This window comes from Pseudocercospora fijiensis (assembly GCF_000340215.1).
Source record: "Pseudocercospora fijiensis CIRAD86 unplaced genomic scaffold MYCFIscaffold_3, whole genome shotgun sequence".
In the NCBI taxonomy this organism is placed as follows: domain Eukaryota; kingdom Fungi; phylum Ascomycota; class Dothideomycetes; order Mycosphaerellales; family Mycosphaerellaceae; genus Pseudocercospora; species Pseudocercospora fijiensis.
This window is the reverse complement of record NW_006921534.1, coordinates 3,238,124-3,263,063: the sequence shown is the minus strand read 5'-3', so window position 1 is coordinate 3,263,063 and position 24,940 is coordinate 3,238,124. Positions and strand designations below refer to the sequence as shown.

The 24,940-nt window shown below is 48.2% G+C and overlaps 3 protein-coding genes across 3 annotated transcripts; 2 read left to right on the top strand and 1 right to left on the bottom strand.

The window, feature by feature from the left end:
- Nucleotides 1-892: 892 nt before the first annotated feature.
- On the top strand, nucleotides 893-5,659 carry MYCFIDRAFT_152629 (uncharacterized protein). Its single transcript, XM_007926839.1, has one exon. The coding sequence runs from the start codon at nucleotides 950-952 to the stop codon at nucleotides 5,411-5,413; it is 4,464 nt and encodes a 1,487-aa protein (XP_007925030.1). The 5' UTR covers nucleotides 893-949; the 3' UTR covers nucleotides 5,414-5,659.
- An 875-nt stretch (nucleotides 5,660-6,534) lies between these two features.
- MYCFIDRAFT_173406 (uncharacterized protein) lies at nucleotides 6,535-7,179 on the top strand (the record flags this gene model as incomplete). Its single annotated transcript, XM_007926838.1, has 5 exons — nucleotides 6,535-6,589; nucleotides 6,660-6,820; nucleotides 6,849-6,871; nucleotides 6,906-6,919; nucleotides 6,968-7,179. 5 exons carry the CDS (start codon nucleotides 6,535-6,537, stop codon nucleotides 7,177-7,179), a joined length of 465 nt encoding a protein of 154 aa, XP_007925029.1.
- Nucleotides 7,180-7,285: 106 nt separating this feature from the next.
- On the bottom strand, nucleotides 7,286-10,003 carry MYCFIDRAFT_152627 (uncharacterized protein; the record flags this gene model as incomplete). The annotated part of the gene is made up of 1 exon (XM_007926837.1): nucleotides 7,286-10,003. The coding sequence occupies one exon, from the start codon at nucleotides 10,001-10,003 to the stop codon at nucleotides 7,370-7,372; it is 2,634 nt and encodes an 877-aa protein (XP_007925028.1). The 3' UTR covers nucleotides 7,286-7,369.
- Between the last annotated feature and the right edge of the window lie 14,937 nt (nucleotides 10,004-24,940).

Sequence of the window (24,940 nt, the reverse complement as noted above, 5' to 3'; positions counted from 1 at the left end):
ATGAAACCGGCGTAAATGGGGTTGAAGGCGTTAGCAGAGATGAATCGAAGAAATGGGTCAAGGGCCGTGTTACTTTGAAGAGTGAAGCTTTCTTGTAGGGCTGAATTTCCGAGCACTGGAATGTGGTTTGGTTCCGACGGTTGAGGCATGCAGGGTACAGGGATTGGGGGGAGGATGTTACGGGATGAGACATGACTTGTGGGCTTGTGGGAGTAGTGGGTCTGTATACATATGTACTTGACATATATTTTGCTGGAACTTTCGTGGTGGGATTCGGAGGCACAGATTGTGCTTGCTTGAGATTTTTCGTCTACCGTCATTTGATGGACATGGTAGGAGATAATGTCGTGCTGGTTGTGATATTTGCGATCGCATGCAAAGACTTAGTGGTTTAAAGACCATTCCGGTGCTATTCTCTGCCACCCGACTTGGCCACAACGTGCAGCCGTGGCAGAGGATTGTCTGTCGAGGCTTCATCGCGAGGAGGCTTGCCGTGCAAGCAGATTGACTGCATGTGGTTGGGTCTATCTTTGTCTGCACGTGATTGCAATCAAGTGAGTGCGTGTAAACATCAATCAAACGTTTGTGTCAAGCTCGAAGTCGCGCATAATGAAAGTGAAGCGGTGGTTGAAGTTTTCTATTCTAGGCGTCGAAGCCCTGAACCTTGTTGGCCCGGCCCGGCCCTGTCCAACTCGTGCACCTCCCGGGCCATCTTCCACGGCGTACTGCATTCTAGTACAGTCAGGCGCATTTGACGCAGTGCTGCACGAGCCACCGGCGCAACGTTCTCGAGGCATGTGCTGCCCTCCATACCACCCCCTCCCGCAATCCTCAAAGATCCCTCGAAAACCACCATCGTCGCCGCCAATCTGTCAGCATGCCTCGAGCAACGCGAAAGAGAGCAGCCGCGGAGCGCGTTGGGGACGTAGTGGGAGAACAGGCAGAAGAGATGGAAGTCGACAATAATAATGCGCGCGAAGAAGACACCGACGACGACGACGAAGGCGATGCGGATGCAGGTGCAGGTGCAGGTGCGCGCAACGGTCTGGACCTCGACGGACCGATCAACTGGAAGGCCGGCAGACCCATACCAGTCAACACTCTACTGCCTCGACTTCAAGCGCTTGCCGAGCAATTACGATCCATAGAGCAGGGCACTGTGGCTCCCGAACTGCTGCAGTCAAAAGCGGCGGAATTGGTCAACACACAATTGCTTGATCACAAGGACGATGGCATCAAGGTGTACACCTTGCTCTGTATTGTCGAGCTGTTCAGAATCATGGCCCCCAATGCTCCCTTCAAGCAGAGTCAATTGGTGAAGATCTTCGATCTCATCGTCAAGTCGGTCATTCCAGCGCTTGCCGACCCTGGCCATTCTTATAATGGAGAGCATTCGGCCATTGTTTCGTCTCTGGCAAATATAAAGAGTATTATCCTGCTCTGCGACCTTCCGGGGAGCGACACGAGGATCAGAGAACTTTTCACTCATGCTTTTGATGTCATGGCTGGAAATGTGCAGGGAGGCGACCGGGAGTTGCTTTCGAAGAATGTCGAGTTCAACTTCACGAGCATGCTCTGCGCTGTCGTCGACGAATGTCAGTCATTGCCAACTGAAGTGACCGATGTCATCTTGGCCCAGTTCCTCAGAGCCGACCCTAATGCTACTACGACGAAGAAAGGCGAGCAAGTCTGGTCTGACGTGCTTCGGGAAGTTTCGCCTGCATACAACATGGCCAGGTCAATATGTAACACCTGCGAAGAGACTATGATTCGACAGATTGGCTCATACTTCAACTCTGTCTTGATAGACGCGGCTTCGGTTTCCGCCACATCCAAACCCAGCAAGTCGCGGGGAAAGAAGCGAACTCACGATGAGAGCGAAGACGAGGAAGACTCAAGCGTGCTCGTACAGCCATCCGATGAGGACCTACAAGAAGTCTCCAAAGCACATCGATTACTACGCGAACTATGGAGAGCCTGCCCAGCAGTCATTCAGAATGTTATTCCTCAAATTGAGGCAGAGACAGCGGTCGAGAACGTGCCTTTGCGAGTCCTCGCGGTGCAGAGCATAGGTGACATGATTGCAGGCATCGGTGCAGCCGGTCCGCCTCCTCCGACACCTCTGGTCCCAGAAGCATACCCTTCGCAGAGCCTCGAAAGCTATGCCGCACCGGTGCATTCCAACTTACTCCTGGTGCCCGCAGCACCGCAAGCATTCTCTAATGCCTACCCAAGTGCATATCAAGCGTTCTTTGACCGCCATCGGGACAAGTCGGCACAAGTCCGAGCAGCTTGGGTCACTGAAGCCGGGCGAATTGTGCTTACATCTGCTGGTGGCAAAGGGTTAGACTCTGGTCAGGAGACAAGACTTCTCCGCTGCTTTGCAGATATGCTGCTGGATCAAGACGAAAAAGTCCGCTCTTCAGCTGTGCAAGCCTTGATCCATTTCGATTTCCATTCCATCGTGAGCAAGCTAGGTCGCGCGGGTGGGGTCAACAAAGAAGGGTCTGTTCTGTCTAATCTCGTAAAGGCCTGCGTGGTGGACCAGAAGCAGACTGTCTCCATCGCTGCGACCGAGCTTGCTGGGCGCATCTGGGGTGTAGCATCGGGCGCAATTGTGGAAGGCGATGAGAAGATCCGAGAGCTGTTGGGTGGCATTCCATCTGAAATCTTCCGAGGCAAGTACAAGAACAAGCCCTATCTCAATCAGCTGATCGACCAAGTGGTGGCCGAATCACTCCTTCCGCTCGGCTTCCCACCCATCAAATCAAAGAAAGAGGCCAAGAGTGACTCCCAACGAGTTCCCGACAGCCAGAGCACATCTGAGCGAGGGCCAAGTCCGGACAAAATCAGAGTCGCTCGAATCCTGGCGTTGGTCCGTGACCTGGATGGTGAAGGCGAAAGACATACAAAAGTCGTCTTCTTGGGTTCGCTGCAACGGCAAGTGCAGTTGGCAAAGTATGTCAAAGCAGCCTTGGACTCCAGCGAGAAGATGGGCGCCAACCCAAAGACCAAGGAAGCGAAAGCTGAGAAGCAGACCCTCCAAAAGCTCGTCAAGGTCCTCGCAAGTGCTTTTGCAGAACCCGATATCGCTGCGAACGAGCTCACTCGATTTTTCGAACATTACGAACGTCGGAACTATGCCCTGGTTAGGTTCTGCATCGACGCCAGCACCGATTACAAGAAAGTCATCAATGCGATCAGGGAATTGAAGACACGATTGGCTGCATCACCAAGTAACATTGCCGAGTGTAGTGATACTGTTATGCATTTGCTCCAGATCAGCTCAGTCCTCGTGTACAATCGAAGCCATGTTCCTGCAATTGTGGAGTTCTCACGAACGAACGAAGCAGGTCTCGGTTCGACTGCGCACGATATCTTGAAGGACATCTCTACAAAGGCGCCATCGATATTCGAGGTTCATGTCACTGAGTTGTGTAAGACGTTGATGGACCACCCTCCCTCTGCAACATCATCAAACAGTGCCCGCGCTGCCGATACTTTGAAAGCATGCGCCGGCTTCGCTCGCCAGTTCCCACAGAAGATGCCCAAGGACCGCAAATTTTATCAAGCGATGTCAAGTTACGCAAAATACGGTAGCTCGGCCATTGTGGTAAAGCATGCAATCACAGTCATTGTTTCTGCTGCAGACAAGAGGGAAATGTATGTCAAAGACATACTTCAGCACAGTTTGAAGGACTTCGCGGTCGGAGACGACACATATCTGACAAAGCTCGCTGCGCTGAGTCAATTGAGCCTGCTGGCGTACAAGCAGCTTGAAGACCAGCATGATCCTATACAGACCGTGCTTGCTAAAGTTCTGAAGAATAGGACCGCCGCACAAGACACTGATCCGTCATGGTCGGATGAGCTGGACGACGACGCTCAAGCAAAACTTCTAGCGCTCAAGACCATCACAAACAGAGTCCGAGGCCAAGTCTTGGAAAGCGACAACGATGAAGAGAGCGAACAGGTAGAACGCTCAGCCGAGCAGGTGTTCAACATTCTCAATTCCATCGTGAAGAAAGACGGCGAGCTGGCCGGAAAGAGTCATCCAACTCCTGCACACTATCGATCACGACTTCGATTGGACGCCGCGAAGCTGATTTTGAAGCTTTGTTGCAACAAGACCATCGACTCAGTGTTTCTCCCGATCGATCTTGTTGGCCTCACCAAGATCGTGCAAGACCCTCTACCCGAAGTGCGCGCAGGCTTCTGTGCAACATTGAAGAAGTATCTCGGGCAGGGCAAATTGAACCATCGCTTCTACGCGCTCATGTTCCTCTACGCGTTTGAGCCAATCAAGAGCACCAAGGAGGCCGCGTTTACCTTTCTGCGAGCTCGCGCTCTCAATTTTGCTAAGAACAACTCTCCAGTCATGGAGAGCGTGTTCGCCCACTTCCTCAGCTTGCTTTCTCATCACGAGGACTTCACACCTGCGGCAGAGGATATACCAGACTTCATAGATTACATCCTGTTCTTCTTGAAGGCTGTGGCATCAGAGCAGAACCTCGGCACCCTCTATGCGATTACGCGTCGCGTGAAGCAAGTTGAGGACGCTGTCACTCCAGACAAGAGAGAATATACATGGACCATTGCCGACTTGTCTGAAGGTGTCATCCGTATTTACGAGCAAGCCAAAGGCTGGACACTACAAGCGCCTCCCACACGACCTAACCTGCCTAAATATATCTACCAGCCCTTGGTAGACCGCGCACTTGCGGAGGAGGTAGCAGACAAGAATTTCTTGCCAGACATCATTGCCGAGGACCTCGAAGATTTGGTCAAGAGTCGATTGAAATCGAAGAAGCGGAAGGCCGTCGATGGCGAGCCGAAGAAAGCGGCCAAGAGAGCGCGGTCTTCTACGACTGATGACAAAGGTTTGCCTGCTCGCAAAGCTGCCAAGAAGGAAAAGAAGACCAAGACTATGAAGACACCGAAGCGAAGATTGAGCGATGAGCTTCCTGCCTCTGAACGGCGGAAGAGCTCTAGAGTGTCAAATGCGAAGTCGTACGCGATAGATTCTGACACCGATGAAGAAGAGGTGGAGAAATGGGATGCCGATGACAGTTCTGATGAGGATGATGAGGCGAACAAGGAGAACGTGTCTTCGACGTCGACACCGCCCACCAGTGATCCATTGCACTCCCAGTCCGCACTGAATGGCACAAAGGAAAAGACTCCAAGGCCGACGTCGAAAGCAACGCCTACATCAACGCCCCGACCAGCTGCGATGACCAAGACAGCGAAAGAGAAGGCGCCAGCTCAGAAGAAGGCTGCTGCTTCGAAGAATAAGCTGCCCACAAGGACAGGGCGACCAACAAGAAACGCGAAGAAAGAGAAGGACATCATGGACATTCCTAGTGACTCAGATGAGCAGCTCTCCGACGCACCGGATGAGATGGAGGTGTGAACAAGAGTATGCATCTTCTTGCTTCTCTGGATATGCCGCGTCATGCTCCGCGTTAGGCATCATTACTCGGCGTTAGTATTGCGACCAACGATATCACCGACAGCGTCATACATGTATCTAAAGTATCGTGTGTTCATATTGCAAGCGTTCTGTGGCTCCAGCGAGGTGTTCTGGGGTATGCATCTAGCGAAAAGGTGCAACGTGTGTAGCGTCGAACATGACTAAATTGCATGAAAGGTGGCCGAAACAAAGGAGCATTTCGCTATTCAGGCCTCTGGTGGTGATGCGCAGATTAGTGATCGATGGGAAAGAAGGTGTGCAGCCTCTCTCTGCGACTGGAAGCTTCAGATCAGTTTGTGACGTGGATCGATCGATGTAAAGTGTGCGCATATGAAAGCTCCTTGGTTAGTGGGCCGCTTGGGCCGTGTGCCAGCTAGAAGGGCGGTCATGTGCTCATCATGTTGCCTTGATCTTGGTCGAAGAATCCAGTGTTGTAGCGATCAGAGTGGTCAGTGATTGCCTTCAAAAGCTTGCAGCTTGCTCTTGCTGGCGAGCCGGGTCTGCCGGGCGTGGATCATGTGAATACTTTTGATTGATCAGAGAAGAAGTGCATGTGACGAAAAGGCTTTGATGAGGCCGGGAGGACAGGCTCGCAGAAGCGGTTCGCTGCGAAATTATTGTCAACGACCACTTGCTTTTGCGCCCTGAAGAGCTGGTTCTATTTCATTTCCTAATGCAGGCAAAGTAACGAAGGCGGTCAGGCTGCCTCGCAGGCTTCATTTAGACCCCCGTGTGACCCACTATGCTTGTCGAGTGAGGCCGCACAACTCGTGTGGGAGAGTGGCCTTTTCGAGCCTGGGGCGTAGGTTTCTGCGTCGATTCATGTGCATTGTGCATACCCAGTGTAGGGGGGTTTTTTTTGGTGCCGAGATACGGAGCACAGCACGATGTAGAATCAGGCAAGATGTATGCATCTGGGAGAGTAGTCGAGAGCTCTTGCAGCTTGAGATTTCAGAAGAACATTCTTATATGCTTTGTTTGAGAGCATTAGTCGTGCAGATGGGTGATCTTTATGACTCGCTGCAGTACTGACCGGAAGCTGTTAAATAAAGGCTGCTTGTATGGAGATTGCTCTGGAATTGTCGCAACTCGCAAGGCAAGACTTGCGAACCGTTAGTGAGTCTACGCGAGCCGAGGGGCTTTAGGGCGGTTATTTATCGTGTGGAGCATATGGTTCATTGATCAGGGTTGTGGGTTCGCATGAGGCCGCCCGCTCGAGCCTTAGCAAGAAGCCTTAATGTATATTTCGATGAGCATCCTGCGAGAGAGAGCTCAGAAGTAGTCTCATGTCATGTCAAAAATATCGCATGGCGCGGTTCGCGAACAGCCGCCGCTTCCTGGCTCGGTGTCAGCTACATGTATTCGGTAATTTCAGCCTCGTGCGAACTTCGAAGGAATGTCATCAGAAAGAATGTTTCACTTTCCGTAATAGAACCATAGCCTTTGGTCCCCCGGATTGGCTTACGGACCCTATAGCATAAACCGGGGAGCAAGATGGCACCTGGCTGGAGTCCAGTGCGCGAGCCAAGGCATCTAGGCAAAAAAAAAAGTCCATTCTCGCCCCCAAATATGCTGGTCTGGGCACGAGAAAGAGTGCATTCGACCTTGGACGCTATTGCACGGCTCAATCAAGATCCATGCAGTTGAGGAGCTTCCGATCGGGGATGGCTGAAATATCCCCTGATCGACACCATTACCGACGATAAACAAAATGGTCCGCAAAAAGGCAATGAAGGCAACCAATCCAGTGCCATCCTACTGGGCCGAAATTTGCTCAATGGCTAAGAAGAAATGCTCATCAAGACGCCATCTGGAAGGGCTGAACAATGGTATTGCTGGGTATCTCAATTGCAAAAACGTTCGCAAAAGCTCGGAGAGCTACTCTAGCTGTACAAGTCACGAATGTCGAATCTCTTTCTCGCCTAAAACAGCTGCGCGAATTTGTATCACGGCGAGGATTTCCAGCACGAATTCCTGTAGTATCACAACATTGGTCAATATGTGATTCAGGCTCGCCTTGCGTGCCATTGGCATCTGGTCCTCGGATGCCTCATCCGCTTCGCCGGTGTTACCTTCCAGTACGTTAACCTCCTTTGACTGATCGGTGAATGTGATGACCTGCATCAGAATGTCTGTCGTGGATGGCGTCTCAGGAGGCGGTGGTTTGTACATAGACTTTCCAGGCGCTGATGCGCTCGACTCGGCAACCCTGGCTTTCGAAGCTGTCCGAGAGGCCGTTGGAGAGGCTGTAGCACTTGCTGTGTCAATGCGTGGAGTAGGATATCCGGTGTTGCTTGGACTTAGTAGTTGATCACCGGCTCGTCCGCGTCCAGATCTGCTGGCGGCTCTTGAGTGGCGACCAACAGCTCTAGATACCTCCAGGGGTTGTGGTTGCCGATTAGGATCATCCATGATGGACGATGCTTCTCCAGTGTTTGAGTGATCGATCGGTGCAGCCTGAAGCATTACTTTCCTTCCAGCCATGAGCTGGTCAAAGTTGGGTATAACAGTCCTGACCGTATCCAATTCCGCCAAGAGAGTCGCAATCTCTTTATACAAAATCGGTGATGTGCTCGCGTTGAAGCTGGGTGTCTGTAAGGCTGTACTCATTGCGGCCCAAGTCTCCCTTTCAGGACCGTCCAGATGGGTCTGCCAAGCCTTTCCTGACAAAGAGGGTTCCACGGCAGTTGAGGGTGTCGATGGCGTTAAAGCGATCCAGCTGTCCAGCCGAATCTCAACACACTGTGCGATGGATATGATAGCTTGAGTTAAGCCGAGATTAACGTCAACGCTGTTTGTGAAGAATGTTCTCAGCAGAGCCAGCATAGAGCGCAGCAGCGGGTCATTGTCAAGAAGCGTCAATGTATAGACTTCCCCGATGTTATTGTCAGCAGCTGTAGGCAAGGCTGGAACTTGGCTTTCAATGACGTATCGTGTGTCTTCTGATAAACGGGTATAAGCAGTGTCGACGCTGTAATGTGGATGAATGGATGCCGCAAGATGGGAGTACTGATCAATCTCTTTTTCAAATGCTCCGATCGTCCGGCGATTCGGACGCGATGCCACCTTGTCGACCTTCAGAAGGGACCCGAATGCATACTTTCTGTGACGCGTTATCAAGGTCGATGCCAGCTTCAGTGCTGCAAATACAGACTGGCTATTGTTTGATTCGACGTTGGTGGTGATCAAGTCGACGAGATTGAACAAAATAGGCTCGACAGCATCGTCTGGGTTCTTAGGGGCACTCAGTAGCATCAAGCTTTGCCTCCGCCGAATGGTTGTCGGTGACCTCGGAGGCTGGTCAGCCTTGGCAGGAGTATATGGCGCCGATGTTCCATCTTCAATTGCTAAAAGATAGATCAAGATCATGTGCAGCAAGTCCGGGTACTCCAGAGCGTCCAAAACCGCATTCATGTATGTGAGAACGGCAACCGAGCTTCCTGCATCAGTAGCTGACGACTGCAATATTGATGGATAAAGCAGCTGCTGCAGGAATAATATCTGAAAGTGATCAAGCAGTGTCTGCTTCACGTCCGCGCTCCTGCAGTGGTCTAGCAAATCCTGCCAAAAGGCCAAGTACGAAAGGAAGGTGGTCATGTGTGATGTATGCCTCTGCGAGAAGGAAGACTCGGCAGTCGCTCGTGGGTGCGTGGTCGAGTAGTCGCTCATAGCGAGGACTGCAGGCAGCTCGGCGTCCGCGTGAAGAATGCTCAGTTCACGACTCAGCTGGCTGTATAGCGCTCCCAGACCAGAAGCCATCAATGTTGGCAGGTCACTGGAAAGGACCCACTCTTCTAAATCGAGAGACCGACCAGTGGCTTCGAAAATGTAGAGGAGTCCAGTGCGCGCGAAGTCCCCGATTCGACCTTCGTGGTGGACGCGCTCAATGAAGATATAGCAAAGCGGAAAATCGTCTTTCTGTGTGATGCCAACGAAGCTTTTCTTTTCGCGCACGAACACGTCTTCCAAGTCTGGGTTCGCGGTCGACTGAAACCATACCGGCAGAATGTCCGGCTGGAGGCGGATCTTTGCTGCTATGGTGAAGAGCAGTTCTAATATGGAGGTCTCGGTATCCGTATCGACAAGCACCTCTCCGCTCTCGATGACTTTCCGGACAAGTCTCATTAAGCACTTGGCGAAGTGCTCGCTTGCCAAGAAGTCCTCCTCTTCACTGTCTGCAAGCGAGACGAAGACGGCGATGCTCGATCGAATGACCGGCTCATACTGGCTGACAGTGGCGGCTCTTGCGATGGCAGCGTAGATTTGCTTGCTGGCGGCGAATCGAAAGCAGACATGTGGGACGGGTGCTCGCGTCTCATGTCGCAGCAGAGCAACAAGGCGTGCCAGGAGGACATTGAGCTCGTCCAGAAGAGGAGCTTCGGTCGCGAGGTTTCTTGGTCGGTCGCATAGCTCGAGAATAGTGTTGTATACACGTTTGAATGTATTGAGTCGGGCGGTTGGATCGTTTGCGGGTTTGGGAGGTTTCTTTGGTGTGATGGTGGTGCCTAGCAATCGATTCCAAAAGTCCATCGTTTGGCAGTCATTGTAAGGACACGTAGTCTTCCTCACCTCGCCCAACCACACAGAATCTCATGATTGTTAAGGATTTTAGCGTACCACTGTTTCGAACAGTGGTTTACTTCCGGAGGGCGTTATCCACTGACTCAGTATGGTTTGCCTAGTAATCGACGGTTCTTTTCCTCTTCTGGTACCGTATTAACCTTCTCGGTTATACCGTTAGTTCTAACCTTATCTCTACGGCTCTTATAAGTATATTATAGGCATATAAACTAGGCTCTTTACTATAGCTTATTCTTATCGCTATAGTCGTTATTATTAATAATAATGCCTCCTATTCTATCTAAACTAGTACTAGACTTTAAGCTAGACCGTATACCGTATAATATTATCGATATTCGAGAGTAGCTATTTAACGTACTAGAGTATAGATTAACGTACGACGTAGAGCGGTTTAAGGTATTAAAGCATTATATAAGTAACGTATATAAGGAGATTCGTAGTAATAGGTATAAGGACGGTCTCGAGTAGCGAATATACTAGTATTGTCGTTATCGGCGAGATTAGTAGCGTAACCGAGTACTACTAGCTAGTATTCGGAAAGTTAAATATAATAAAGAGCCGTATAATACTATAGTAGTTATTATATATCGCTTTCGTAAGGGAGCTTCTATACTGTACGAAGTTAGCGTTCGTCGTTACCGAGATAATCCTTCTATAGTAGATAGGGAGATACATTGCTACGACCTAAGGTATATAGATATCCGCTTAGTAAATAACGCCCTAAAGGTGTTTATTAAGGAGTTAATAAACGTCCGGAATATAGAGGTTGCTACGGTGCTAGATTTTATTAAGAATAGACTATTAAAGGATAAATTTAGCAAGATTAGTGCTTAATAGGTTAAAGCTAGAATAGTCGCTTAGTCTAAGATTAAACCTAATATAAGGAAGGCCGATAAGAGTAAGAAGGGCAATATTAACCTCTAAGTCGATAACCTTAAGTTAAGCCTAGCTAAGCTTTTAAAGAACCTCTAGGATAAAGTTAATAGTAAACAGCTACGTTATTAGGTAGTGCGGAAGCGTCTAAAGGGCAAAGAAGAGCGCGGCATTGTCTTTTAGACTATATAGCAGTAGAAGTTATTAGATAGTTAGGCTAGCGATATAAGTAGAGTTATTGTTATTATTGCCGTTATTGCTAGGCATACGGTTATAGTACGAAGGTATCGTAACGGTTGTGCGGTGCAAAAGTTAATACATTCTCTAAGGTGCCGCGAGGCAAGCTATCTATATAATAGTCCTACTATTAGTAGCAATAGCGACCGCAGCGGTCGATAGTAACCGCTGCCTGCTATCGTATATGCAATAGTGTTATATCGTAACAGCCTCCCCCTCTACAAAAAAGGTCGGCACTGTCTATAGTATCCTAAAACAAAGGTCCTTAGTAGGCCGTACTGTAGGAAGGTTTGAGGCAAAAGAGCGTAATAGCGTCGCACAAAGGCTAAGCCTAAACAGTATACTAGAACGGTAATGCTAGGTACAGAATCGTGTCTCTCTAGTAATAACTGCGTCGGTTTTATGCTTGCTTGTTACGACGGTTACGAAGGGCGTCGCGTAAGCTAGTTAGTATAGTCTGAACCGCCTTTAGCTACGGCTAAGGCGCGACGGTCTTTATAGTCTTATTATCGGACAGCGAGGTATTAACTGCGTCCGCTATAGTAGTAGCGCGATCTAACTAATCGATAGGGATATTAGGGAAGTCGGCATCTAGCAATAGTAGCGTATCGGCATCGCGTATAGCACCGTATAGCTTAAAGTAGTCGGCTATCTATACGTTAAGCTTCGCGATCTCATCTTTAGTAGCATTGCCTTATACGCCGCCGAGCAGCTTAAAAGCGTCCTCGTTAATTAGGTATAGTATAGGGATTGCCTATTGCGGCGCGACGCGCAAGAAATCGTAGTAGAGATAGGTTAGCGATAGCGTAAGGGACTCCTTTAAGACTGTAGCGGAAAGACGATACTACTAGGCTATCTAGCGCTTAGTAGCTTCGCGGATCTGTGCCTTAGCTAGCATCTGCTAAAGCTAGTATACCTCGGTTGCTACTAACTCGGACTAGCGTATATAGTAGAGCGCTTGTAAGTTAAGCGTACGTATACTAATTGCCGTCGCATTATATTAGTACTATCTATACGCGCCTATAGTGTTTTCTTATAGGGCGGGCAGAGGTAGTAAGCGTATCGGAAGCGATAGGAGCTTGTACTATAGCTACGCAACTGTATTATTAGGCGGTAGTAGCTAAGCCGCAACTAGAGCCTTCGTAGGCGTAGAGAATAGATTAGATAGCGGCGGCATCTTCGACGGTAGGCGAGGCGCTAAGAAAGGGCTAGCGGTTAGCTTCTAGCGAGTGTTTAACTTAGTCGATAGTAATGCGCGTAAGGAACTTAGCTAGATCGCCTTAGTTAGCGGGGCAACCGGCTTAGCCCGAGTCGCAAGCTCTAGAGGGATGATTTTACCGAATAGGTACGCGTCGGTAAGGTCGGTCTCGTCTAGCGAGTAGTTAGGTAACGGCACTAGGAATGCGCCTATAGGATCCTAAGTATAGTCGATATTATACTACTAGTAATTCTTATTCGTTACTATCTTATCGTACTTAAAAATAGTATTGCCCTATATAATACGCTCCTAGACGCCTAAAGGATCGAAGACTAGATCGGTAGTAGCCGTACGCGGCAAATTATAGAACTGCAGCGTTAGTACGGGCTGCAATCTATTAGGGATAGCGCCGTCCTTAAGTGTCTAAATATAGGCGATAAAGGTAGATAAGGCGTATATCGGATTGATCTACATTAGCTAGTAGACTAGGCTAAAGTCTACTAGGCACTAATAGTTAAGGAGTAGCAGAGGCATACCTTTGCCCTTATTAGCTACATAGGTACCGTTCTAGTAGCGACCGCTACTAGTAAGCTAAGCGTACTGTTCCGTACGCGACGCATTAGTAGCCTTAGTGTCCGCAAGCGCCTTATTAGTACAGAGGGCGGAGGTGTAGCCCTCGCCGCGAAGTATATATACGTTGCGGACCGTAACATACTACTAGGTATAAGCGACGACGTCCTAGGTAATAGCTAGGCGACCTAGGTTGCGACGGTATAGGTAGGGCAGACTACTAGAGTTTAGGGAGGACTTATACTACTTATAGAGCTATATAGCCGACTAGGCGCTAAGCTCTATGCCGATTAGTAGCAGCTAAACGGTATAGTCCTTAAGCTAGGAGTCTAGTAGAGGTAGGCGCACTATTAAGAGTCGTCCGGTAGCTACTATTTATAAGAATTAGACTTCGCCGTAGGTAGTTAGGTCGATCTTATAATACTTAGTCGCTCCGACGTATTTACTAATAGGTCGCTTGCCCGTCTTTTAGTATTCCTTACTGTAATCGCGGTAGGAGATATCCTTACCGTTCTCGCTACGCTTATATAGGACTAGGTAACCGCCTACTATAATACTATTGCGATATTCTTCTAAGACGTAGCGGTCGAACTACTCTCGTACGAGGTTAACCGTCTATAGGAAGTATAGGATAGCGCGTACTACTAGACCGACTGCTCTATTACGGATTAGAAACAGTGCTAGCTAGAATCGCGCGTCGCCGGTATAAGTGCTTAAGCTAAGGAAATTCTTACGTAAGCGGATAATATTTGCTAGGAGTCGATGCTGCAACTTCGCGTAGTAGAAAGTAATAGTTAGCAGAAAGTTCGCGTTAAGGTTAGCTAATTTAGGGAGCTCCTTTAATTCGCCCGCCGTCGTAAGTGCTACGTACTCGCTAAAGCGTATCGCCTAGATCTCCTACTACGTATCGTAACCGTCCGAGTAGAGATCCGTCCTAAAGATAGAGTATTTATAGGCGTAATCGTCGTTTAAGATTCGGAAGGAGCATAGTTGCGTAAAGAATAGGTTTTTAAAATCGGTAACTAGCTTGCCTATATACTAATGCAATTCGCGTAGAATCTAGAAGCGCCGATCGCCCGCGGTAAGGTATAGATAGTATAGGTAATACTAAAGCCTTACTAGATAGTGCTCGACGAGTCGCTTACGTAGGCGTAGGCGAAAGAGGTTAGGCAGTCGACCGTCGGCGTCCTCGGCGTATACGTTACGTACGAGTTTCGCGGCCTAGATAAAGCATATATCTTTAGCCTTGTTGCGCTCTATAGGATCGGCGGCGATTAGTATATCGACCTTCTTATTACAGTCCTTGTATTCTACGTACTACTAGATTGCCGCTTGTTCGGGTATTTCGTTAGTACGAAGAAGACGCTTATTAATTAAAGTCTAGCGCGAGCGCTACCCTCGGAGCCGCCGTCGCTCGAACTTAAGTTCTTTAGGGGAAGGGTCTAGGTATTCTTTATATACCGACTCGATCGGAGTAGTAAGTAGCTTAGAGGGAGCTAGTGCGGGCGCTTGTAGCAAGCCGTTACTCGGCGCCTACGTTAGGGAGGCTAGTGCCTATAATAGCGGTAAATTAGGAAGGGTGTACGCTAGTAAAGATAGCAATTTTGGCGAAGCCGGTCGGTTTGCGGGTATTGTTAAAAGTAGTGCCGATTCTAAAGCCGAAGGCGTATAAAGAGGCTGCGCGCCGACGGGATTAGTCGGGCCGCTTTCCGCACCGTTAACCGGGCTACTAGACGCGTAGGCCGTAGCGTTACGGTAGAGAGCAAAGAAGCTAGGTATAGCGTCCTATAGCTTCTCGGCCTCCGGAATCCTAACCTCTAACGCTTTGCCCTTCTAAACAAACTCCTATTCACCTAAATAGTATAGCGGCGGGTCGCTGTTATTAATAAAATAGTCGGCTATAGCCTTATAGAGTGCTCGACCTGTCTACCGGCCCTTGCCTAATAATACCTTCGCTAATTCCGTTAACTATTTCTTCTTCGTAGTAAGCGCTATAACCGCCTATATAAACGACTTCCTATCGAAAACGTAGTCTAGATTAACCGCCGCGATAACCGCTAGTACGCAATATTTTAGAAATAAAAACCGTCTAATATCGGAGAGCGGATAGTCTAGATTCGGAAGTACTATCGATAGGTTAGCGATAGTCTAACGCTACGCCGTACTAAACTTACTGCCCGGCGTTCCCTACGATTGCGGCCGAGCTATTACGTCGAGCGATTCCTAATCGGACGCGTCTGCTTTATTAGCCGGGGGCAACGGTACTAAGCTTGCTATTAGCGTCTCGTTAATACGACTACGATCTAGGAACAACGGGGCGTATCGTTATAACAGTTGCCGGCCGGCGTCCGTTAATACGTAGTATAGCTCTATATCGGATCCGTCCTCGGTAAACATTAGGAAAGGCCGTATATAGCTATCCTCGGCGGTATAGCTTAACACCGTCTAAACCTCGCTAGTACTTAAGCTGCCGTCGGTAGAAATAAGCTATAGCGCCCTACGAAAGATCTATCGGATGTTGCCTTCTACCGTAGCGAGAATTATAAATCCTTCTAGCGTCTACGTTAGGTTAGCACCGTTTTCCTCTAGCCGCGGTTGTTATAGGTCGAGCGCGGCGTTATCTATCTCTCTACGATGCTCGCCGATCTAATCCGCTATCGTATCTTCCTTGCCTACTAAATCCTTTATCGAGTTTTCTATATCCTCTAGCTTAGGCGTAGCCGTACGTGTCTCGACCGTAGCGCTAGGCGCTACATTCTTTCTGTTTGCTATATTCTTAAGCTTAGCCGCGAGCGTAGGGACCTCGGTCGAAGGGTCTATATCTGCCTCCTCTCTACTTATTATATCCTTAGGCTCCGGCGCGGCTATGCGATTCTCGACCGTTTCGTTTAATACCGCATTTTGCTTATCCGTTATATTCTCTAGCTCTAGCGCGGCCGTGCGACTCTCGACCGTAGTATCTAATACCGCATCCGCCCTATCCGTTAGGTCCTCTAGCTTAGGCGCGGCCGTATAATTCCCGACCGTAGTACCTAATGCTATACCCTTATTACTTGCCTTACTCTCTAGCTTAGGCGTAGGCGTTAAGCCGGTAACAAATAAGGACTATCCGGCCGATCCTAGACCGTCTAATAGTAGCGATTCCCCGCGAGGAGCGTTAATCTTACTATTCCCTATCGCGGTGTCCTACGGGTCTCGATCCTCGCCTCTACGGTATTCCTTAGCTATTATTCCCTAGAGGAGGTCGAACGTATCGGCCTTACGGTATAGGCGAGACGCGCGCTATAAATCCGCCTCGAATAATGTAACGTTTAGAGGCTTGTATCGCGATCGGTGCTATAGAAATTTTTGCTAAAAAGCTGCTGCTTTACGTTCCCCGCGACGGACGCGGTTGTCGCGCTCGAGGGCCGTTTCTATTCGTCGTCGGTAATTAATAGAAAGCTCTCTTATCGTAGGATACCGGAAAGATCGATACTAAATAAGGAATAGCCCGAGTCTACGTATAACGGTTGCCTAAGTAACGTAGTTACGATAACGATATAAGGGTACGCCTAGGCGGATTACGACTCCGAAGGAGGAGTCGCGCCGCGGAGTCGTATCGATTTGCGACGAACCGCGAGGGATTGCCCGGCCTCGCCTTTGTCGGCGGAGCTAGCAACCTCTAAAAAAGGCTAGCGAGCTCTCGTCCGCTTTACTACCCTATAGAGGGTACGGGATAGCGGTACCTCCTCTAGAGGGTATACGTTATCGTAGATTTTGCGTAGATCGTCTGCGCCCGTTAAGTCGTCGATATTATACTATATATTATAGGCGCTCCTATAGCCCTTCTACTTTACTAGGTATTAGAGAACAGGCTAGCCTCTTCGGACGACGGTCCGTCGCCCGAGAAAGCGCTCGATTTCGTAAGAATCGCCCTCGTCGCTAGAACCTAGACCGTTCTTAGCTACGACGGGCGGGGGCTCGTAATTAACTGTTCTCTCGAAAGGATCTAGGTCTTTAGGAGCTTTTTCTAACTGCGAAACCGATATTACCGGATAGATACGTATTAATAGTAGCAACTCGAGATAGTAGGCTAGTCGTCCGACCTTCTCGAGAACTGTAAAAAGCCTTTTAAAACGGTAGCTAAACTTATACGACTAACCTAGCACTTCGTAACTACGGTATAGGCGAAGCATAATACGGTCGCCTAGCTTAAGGAATAGGGGCTTATACTTACTATTATACCGTTCTTTTATTTTTACGTTCGCCTAAGCAATCGCGTCCTAGACTTCCTTCTAGATACGACTACGCTCTGCTGCCCTATTATACGGATAGTCGTATAGTATATCGAGCGAGTCGAGATTCGTCTTTACGCCCGTAGCAACCTCGTTCGGCGACTAACCGGTAGTCGTATTATAGGAGTTATTAAGCGTAGCCTATAGCTATAGGATAAACGTCGTCTAATCCTCGCCCGGATAATCTACTAACTAGTAACGAATTGCCGTTTCGACCGTTTAGTTAGTTCGCTCGGATTGACTATCGGTTTGCGGGTAGTAGGCCGTAGACGTAGCTAGTTTCGTACGTAGGCGCGAGAAAACGCCCTTAAAGAAGTCGCTTAGCTAGCGAGGATTACGATTAGCGATAAGCACTGCCGGTATACTTATATCTATTAAGCAAAGCCTATCGATTAGAGCGATGCCCTAGTCGTAGGCCTTCTAGTCCTCCTTGCCTAGGACGACTACTACCCGCTTAGACGTCTTGCAAGTAATCGTATATAGTGTATTAAATCTATCGGTCGTAACCGGTAGGGCAGTTACGAGATCTATCGTTATAGTATAGTATAGGCCCTCCGCATTCTAGATCGGGTAAAGTTCGCCGTAAGGAGCGTATCGGAGGGTGCGCAAAAGGAGATACTAGTAATAATAATCTAAATAGAGGCGAAGGTAGCGAGCGAGTCGATATATAAAAAAGGAAGCTTAAATACGGTCGAAGACGCGCTAAAAGCCTTAGTAGTAACGGTTATCGTAAGCCTGCTCGAAGATCTCGCCTATTAAGGCTCGAGGGATATAGAGCCGCTCGCGCCCTAAAGATTAGTTATAGAAATACAAGAGGCCGTCCCTCTCGAAGAATCGAATGCCTAGCGGACTATTAAACTTATTACCTACGAATAGGTCCGGATTTTTGCTACCCTTATACCGAACTAGCGTCTTCGTTACCGAAGGCATATTAGCTCCCTCCGAATAGAGACGCTCTAGAGCATTCCGCGCCTATACTTATCGAACTAGCCGCAATACCCTAGACTAATGTTCGTCGTTATCGTACGCTCGGTTTAAGCGTCGTCGGAAATCCAGATCTAGTTCTACTAATATCGTATAAAAGTAGGCTACTTCCTCTAGATCGGCCGAAGAGGGCGTAACGTCGGCATAGTAGGAGAGCGGGTCTAAGTTCTCCTCGTCCGGCGTTAACTTAGGCGACTCCGTATCCCCTAGGAGTCGACTAAGGGCGTCTAGAACTAGGTATATCCGCCCTAGACGGTAAACTATATTAACTCGATATTAGGAAAGGAACATCGATGCCCTTACTAATTTTAGGTTCTGCTTGCCTATATCGGTAGTCGTAGTTATCGATACCGAGTTAGTAAGCCCGACCGCGGTATAGTAGTCTATAAAGATAGTCGTCGGCGTCGATAAAGCGTATATTAAATAGCCTACCTTCTTTACTATCTATACGATTCCCGAGTATTCGAGCTCTATTAGCTAATATCGTGTCTCCGCCTAAGTTAGGCCTCGGCTTAAGAATAGAATAGGCTAAACCTTATAGTAAGGAAACAACTATACCTTTCCCTCCGATAGAATCGGGTCTAGATCCCTATCGACATAGTAGAGTACCGCGCTGTAGCCAAACTCTTTTAAGGAATCTATATTAGCGTATAAGCGACGGTTAGGGTCGAAATAGTATAGGAAAGAGGGCTCGTAGAACATCGATTGCAATAAGCGAAACGCTTTTACTAGCTCGTCGCGGTGCTAATCGTTCTCGCCTAGTATCGTAACAGCGACGTGCTAGCGACGACTATTGCCGGTAACTAGCGCCCCTTTTAATAAGCGTGTCTTCTCCGCCTATAGAGGCGCCGCTATCTGCGCGTAGTATAGGATATGTTGCCGCAACCAATTAGTTAGACCGAGATAATGCTCTAGCTTCTATACGTTTTCCGGGAACTAAAGCGAGGTAATCGCTGCGATTTTCTCCTTACTTATAGCTAAACCGAGGCCGCTAATATGCTAACCTAAAAGGGTCGCGGAGGGGAAGCCTAAGAAAGTCTTCTTCGGACTAATACTAATCCTTACGGCGTCTAATCTCTAGAAGACCGCTTCTAGATAATCGAGATACTTAGGTAACGTTTGCGAAAACACTACGATATCGTCGATATAAGCTCGTATAAAGCTGCGATAGTCGCGAAGGATCTAATCTAGCTTCCGCTACACGAATTAGATACTGTTCGAATACCCTATAATAGCGACCTTGTACTATTCCTAGCCGCGATAAGTGTTAATCGTTAATTTGTAACGATCCTCCGGTTTTACGCCCTATTAGTAGAAGAAGGTCAGACAGTCTATAGTGCTAATATACTAGCACCCTACTAACTATATAAAGAGATCCGCCTAGAGCGGTATCTAATAGCTATCGGGGATCGTTACCTTATTTAAGGCGCGGATATCGACTACTACCCGCGGTTTATTAACTATGCCGCCTTTACCGTTAGCAACCCGCTTCTAAACTACGAACACTAAAAAGCCGAAGGGCGTAGGCTCGGTTATATACTGCATTTTCCCTTAGCGGTACAGATCGTTATATATCTTATCTACTACTTTACGATCCCTCTTACCTAGGTTAATTACGCGGGGAGGCGGTAGTAGATCTAGGTAATTCGGCACTGTTAGGATCGGTATATAATCGTGCTCGGGGATGTCGACTATCGTTTAGCAATCCGTAAAGAGCTCCGGGTACTACTTAACCGCCGTAGTAATCTAGTCCGCCTAGTTATCGTTACCGTAGATCGTTACGCCTAAGGTATACCGATATTCCTGCTACGCGTTTAGTATATCCCGCGTAGCCGTAAACGCGTTAGGACTCAATCCTACTAGTCCGTAGTCGGCTACGTCGATGTAGTAGGCCCTAGTAATAGTACCGTTACTTAACGAGCCTAGCAACTGTCTAGCTCGAACCGTTACTAGAGTCGTCGCATCGTTACGAATATATATATAAGAAAAATTAGCGTCTACGACCTAATTGTACGCCGTTACTAGCGGTAGAGCTTATAACGACAATCCTTAGGTATTGCCCGTTAGCTAGACTAAAAAACCGGCGTTAAGAATAAAATCCCTACCCTTAGGGAGGTTACCGCTATACTTAACTAGTGCGAGGGCGACCGTACGCGGAGCTAAGGTTACGTCCTCCGCTAGCCTTACGGAGCGCTAAACCGACTTCCCTTTTTTACGCTTAACGGCAACCTTAAAATAGGCGTTATCCTAACTAGCTATAGTAACCGTCCGCGCGGGAATATCGATCTTTATTCCCTCTAGGGCAATCGTATCTATACCGACTAGGATCTTCGCCTTTAGTTTAGGAACTAGGTAAACCTTACGAGTTATCCGTACTAGGGAGACCGCACCGTCCGTCTTCGCTACTAGGACAAACATATCTAATATAACGTATTCCCCGGAGCGATACGCGCTAGTAATACCGCCGATCTCGATCGGTTCGCGTAGCTTACGTATCTCGACGTCTAGGTAATAGCCTAAAATAAAGTCTTTCTCCGTAATAGTAAGCGTATAGCCGGTATCTAGGCAGACCTATACGGACGCGCCAAATAGCGACAATCGTAGAGGGAAAGTTATATATTACTAATTCCGGAACGTATAACCTTACTAGGCCGACGGAGGCGCCTTCGACTAAATTACTTCCGGATTTGCCGATACGCGTTCGATAATAGTAGAAGGCGTCGTCGCCCCTATATACTCCTTACGAATATACTAGTATAGAAGGTTGCCTAACCTAAATCGCTGCCTACAAATCTTGCAAGCGTACTTCGTAGAGGCGAATAGTTAAATCGCCGCTAGTAGGGACGCTTTAGCCTATAGCACCGAGTTTAACGCTAATAGCGAGCGATCGCCTACGCCCGCAAAGTAAGCTCCTAAGCCCGGGTCGGAGTCGTAAGAGTCGGTAAAGTAGTCGGCGTCTTCTCTAGCGTTACTAAAATAGCTATAATTATCCGCGTCGGTTCTTCCCTTATCCTCCTAACTATCCTCCCGATAGCCGTCGTCGGCTTAGTTAGTATTATTTACGGTATCGCCTACTCTCTTACTATTATCGGCAAAGTTAGCCTACTTACGAGCTCGATCGTTGCGCTTTCTATCCTATCGGTTAAATAGGCGCGAATTAACTCGCTTTAGATCTTTCGAGAGAAAGATAGGGCCGCTACCCTTCGACGGTCCTTCGCTATTTTGTACTAGCGGGAGACGATTCTACTAGTAGGTATTAGTAGGGCGAGGCAGGGTAGGACGGTCGAGGTCGCGGTTCCGGCTATCCGGGAGCGCTCTTACTGGAGTAAAACTTACTAGGGCGTAGGCGGTATTCCCTTCGGGCCGGCTCTACTAAGTAGCCTTACCGGTACGGCTATTATCTCTAGCAGTAACATCCTAGCGACGATTTAACGAAGACGAGAGTATATACTCCTAAATTAATGCCTGCTTCTCGCAATAGGTAACCTATCTATCGACCTTCGTACGGCGATTCGGTTCGTCGATATTAAGCTAAAGTCGTAGATCTATCCGACGGTAGGCCTCGAGGAGCCGATTAGACTTCCTTATACTAGTATCCTTAGCGAGGCGGACTGTCTTAACGATGAAATCCGTTACCGAGCGCCCCGCTACGATATCCTACCGGTCGTAGCGCTACTTATTAAGGAGATCTATCGCCTTTATCGGTAGAACCTTCTATTTCTTACTAAGACAACGCTCCTAGCGCTTTAAACCGTGCCTACCGCGCAGTTTAGCCCGGTTCCTACTAGAGAGGTAACTATAATACTAACTAAGCGCAACTCCTCGGAAGTATAAGGAGAGGTTAAGGCAGACCGTCTCTCGCCCTACGATATAGATATAATCCTTAGCCGCTTTAAGGAAAGTATACACTAAACGGTAGGTTATCTTGTTGCCGACTAATATATAGTCCCCTTCGCTGTAATCCGCTACGCTAAGTAGAGGATCGAAGAAGCCGAGGTATACTAGGTTAAACCGTAGCCGGTAAGAGCGGGCGTAATAGCTATAAGAATAACTCGCTTTAGAATCCGGCGCTTCCGCGTCGTAGTCCTAATAACGCTAACGGTATTCGCGACGTCGAGCGCGTCTATAATAGCCGTTATTAGAGGAGCTATCGTTATCCGACGAAGATTAGTTAGAATCGTCCGAATCCTCGCTATCCGACGAGGATCTATCCTTACTCGGATTACCCCGATACTAACGGTGCTTCCGGTATTGTTTCTTGCCTTCCCGCGGTAGGCCCTATAGGTCTAATAGCGGAAAGGGCAAAGGCTGATTCTGCGTCGGCTTATAAGAGGAGTCGCCCGGATCGAAGCTACTAGGTAGCGGTAGTAGAGAATAGGCCGACTAATTACCTAGAGGATTACCGGTAGGGTTGCCTAGAGGATTACCCGGCGGATTGCTAGGCGGGTCGCCTAGCGTAAAGCCGCTACGTCGCAAGCGGCTGTGCCTACGGGCGTTTATATACGCGTCTGCCCTCTACTAGTAATCGTATTAGTCTAGATTCGGCTACGGAGGGTTCGGCCGGGGCGGACTTAGCTTACGCGTTCCTAATAGCGGTAAAATCGCTTATTCTATTAGAAAGTCTAATATAACTTCGTCGAGATAGACGCCTCTCCGCCTAGCTAACTCGCGAAGATAATTACGGCGCTAACGGTTTTGCTATACGGCAATATTCGCTCTATCGATCTCCTCGGTTGTCTGCGAGGTATCTATAGGAGTACGATATTAGAAACGGCTACGCGGCTCGTTAGCCTACGGGTCGGGGAGGCCGTCGTTTATTAGGGGCAGCTAGCTATAACCGATATCCTAGAACGGTAACGTCGATAGATTAGAGAGCCCTAGCGACGATTCCTTAGGAGACGGGTTAGGCGATCGGTCCCTCGGTTTCTAGGGATTCTCGTCGGCTAGGTATCGTAGCTTAAGAGGTCTTCGTAAGAAAACCGATTTAAGCGAGCTCTTAGGCGAACCGGGTCGTTGTTCCGGCGGTACAGTTGTTTCTACCGTAGTAATAGGCGAAACCGTAGGGCGTGCTAGAACTTAAGCTAGTCGGGCCGGTAGACGCTGCTCTACTATAGGTAGTAGATAGATTTCTAGGTAGAAGTAACGGTAATAGCGTAAATCGCGCACCGTTAGGAGCGCGGCTTTAAGCTCCTTAACCGATTTAGTTAGAATTCCTTTATCTACTACCTACTGCCCTAGGAAGTTGTAACCGTTAAGGGTGTTTAAGTAGAGCTCGTCGATCTTAGCCTATAGCGGCGGCGGATTTCCTACGAGCGGGTAATAGTATAGAACGTATAAAGTAAGCAAGTCGATCCGGCCGTGCTTTGCCCTAAGCTAGGTCGCGAAGTTCTCGCTATAATCGACGTAGTTCTAAATATAGGAACAAATGCGTAGGATATAAGGTTCTATACCTAGCAATCCGAGATCGTAGTACTAGGGCAGCGGTTGAACCGCTAGCTTAGCTAATTTCGAGGCTTCTATCGAAATTAGAAGCGAGTCTAAGGAGTTACGGTAAGCGGGTAAACTATTAGTAAGAGGGTAAAGGCAGGATAGTCTCTAGATAGAGGACAATAATAGAGTACTAACTAAAGTCGAAGGAGCGTAGCTTATCGAGGCAGGTCCTCCTCGGAAAAGCGACTGCCCCTAGACCTAGGTAGAGGAGGCAACTGCCGCTAAAAGTAGAGGCACTACCGTCTCCTAGGTATACTAACGGGATCGCTAAAAGGCGGTCGTACGTCGGTAGTATAGAGTGCGGAAAGGTAGTAAATCGAATAGGTACCGTCGTAACCGGTAGGAGTTAAATCGTAGTAAGTAGCGGAAGGTCGGCAGGACCCGTAGCTAATCGCGTCGATTCTCGTCGCAGCTATAACGACCGGGGTCGATTCTAGTAGAGGACTAGTAGTTAGTATAGAAGCCAACTAAGTGTTAAGCGAAGCTACTAAGTTGCTAGGCATACGGTTATAGTACGAAGGTATTATAACGGTTATACGGTACAAAAGTTAATACATTCTCTAAGGTACCGCGAGGCAAGCTATCTATATAATAGTCCTACTATTAGTAGCAATAGCGACCGTAGCGGTCGATAGTGACCGCTGCCTGCTATCGTATATGTAATAGTGTTATATCGTAACAGTTATTACCCTTCGTAGAAAGCGATATTGCGGAAGCAGTCGCGAGCGACTAACTAATAAGCTCTTAGCATTTACGAGCTTACGCTACGTCGTTCGGAGGGCTAACTTTAAAAATTCAAAACACTACTAACTAATATACTATATAGTTGTTTTTGCTAGACGTAACTTATAAGACTACGGACCTTAGATAGAACCTTTTTACTATATATGTTCGCGATGTATTAGGTTGCTAGCTACCTATAGGACATTTATTGCTCGAATCGTAGAAAGCTAAGTTAGTAGAATCCGGACTTCGAGTAATTAAGACTTAGTTACTATAATAGACACCTATCGCTACAATTACTAATAATTTAGCTTCCGAGTAGATAGCAATTAACCTATCGTTTAGAGACAAACCTGTTTAGCTCTACCTATGCTAGCGCTACGCTAAAGAGACCTTCCTTCGAGCGTTCCTAGAAGCCTAATATCTAGAGATTGTAAAGCGCTTTTACTACTCGATCTACTATGCCCGCAATATCGTAGAAATCGCCGAAAACAATAGGTAGATACAGGATTAGCTAAGAGAACATAAACTAGTAGA

Coding starts and splice junctions, on each gene's coding strand:
- MYCFIDRAFT_152629 (XM_007926839.1), top strand. CDS start 950: ATGGAAGTCGACAATAATAATGCGCGCGAAGAAGACACCGACGACGAC.